General features: G+C 52.3%; 1 protein-coding gene across 1 annotated transcript in view; it reads left to right on the forward strand.

The window, feature by feature from the left end:
* Window positions 1-1036, forward strand: part of LOC105309526 — a 6050-nt gene that overhangs the window by 897 nt on the left and 4117 nt on the right. The window contains exon 3 of the mRNA XM_011385717.1: window positions 96-321. Within this exon, the coding sequence (XP_011384019.1) occupies window positions 96-321 (226 nt within the window). The remainder of the gene's footprint in view (window positions 1-95; window positions 322-1036) is intronic.

Below are 1036 nucleotides of genomic sequence, written 5' to 3' on the forward strand. Positions count from 1 at the left end.
TCAGCAGATGTCGGAGTCACCCAGTCCCCAAGACATCTAATCAAAGGCCAAGGCGGGGAGGCCGTTCTGAAATGCCGTCCCATCTCTGGACACAGCGGCGTGAGCTGGTACCAGCAGGCTCGGGGGCAGGGCCCCCAGTTCCTCATCCAGTATTATGAAAAGTCCGAGAGGGACAGAGGAAACATCCCCGATCGCTTCTCAGCTCAACAGTTCAGTGACTACAGCTCCAAGCTGAACGTGAGCTCCCTGCAGCTGGCGGACTCGGCCCTGTACCTCTGTGCCAGCAGCTTAGACACAGCCCTGCGGGGCTCATGGCTTTCTGTACCCGCTCCAGCCCCCGGCCGTTCTCAACAGTCTCTCCAGAGCAAGGGCGTCTGGTGTTTTCACAGTCCCTCGGGAAGACAACAGCACAGTATACCAACAGCATCGCATCGGGAAACTTCTCGTAGGAAGGCAATAGGCGACTGGTGTCTGTCATTCCATGCAAATTCTCACAGACGATGGCTTAGTCCAAGATTGAGGGTCAGTGTCACCCACTGGGCTCTCAAGTGGTCATGGAAGCTGAAACTCTGCAGCTGCTGCACAAGGGACCTCATCGAGGCTGGCTTGTCTTCAGATGGCGGCGCGTGGTCCCTCCTGCCTTGGCCCTCACCTTCAGAACGATGCGTGGAGCCGTGGTTACATCCTCAGAAGTGCTCAGCCCTCCCCAATTTCTTCCAACACTCCTCATTACAAGTTTTCCACACTTGTCTTCCTATTGTAACAAAACTTTATTTCAGAATTTCAGAGTTTTCATTTTCAAAATAGAAACAAAATCTTTTCATTTTAAAATTGTTCTAGATTCACGGGAAGAGGCAAAGAAGAACTAAGGGTCCAGCGGACCCTCCATCCGGTTTCCACCGATGCTTACGTCTCACGTCTTCATCCTGAAATATCGAGATCAGGATACTGACGTCGGCACTAAGGGTGCCTAGGGTTCTAAGTCATCTCTATCACACGTGTAGGATCACATAAGCTTCACCACAGTCAGGACACA

This window comes from Pteropus vampyrus, unplaced genomic scaffold (assembly GCF_000151845.1).
Source record: "Pteropus vampyrus isolate Shadow unplaced genomic scaffold, Pvam_2.0 Scaffold760, whole genome shotgun sequence".
Classification (NCBI taxonomy): Eukaryota; Metazoa; Chordata; class Mammalia; order Chiroptera; family Pteropodidae; genus Pteropus; species Pteropus vampyrus.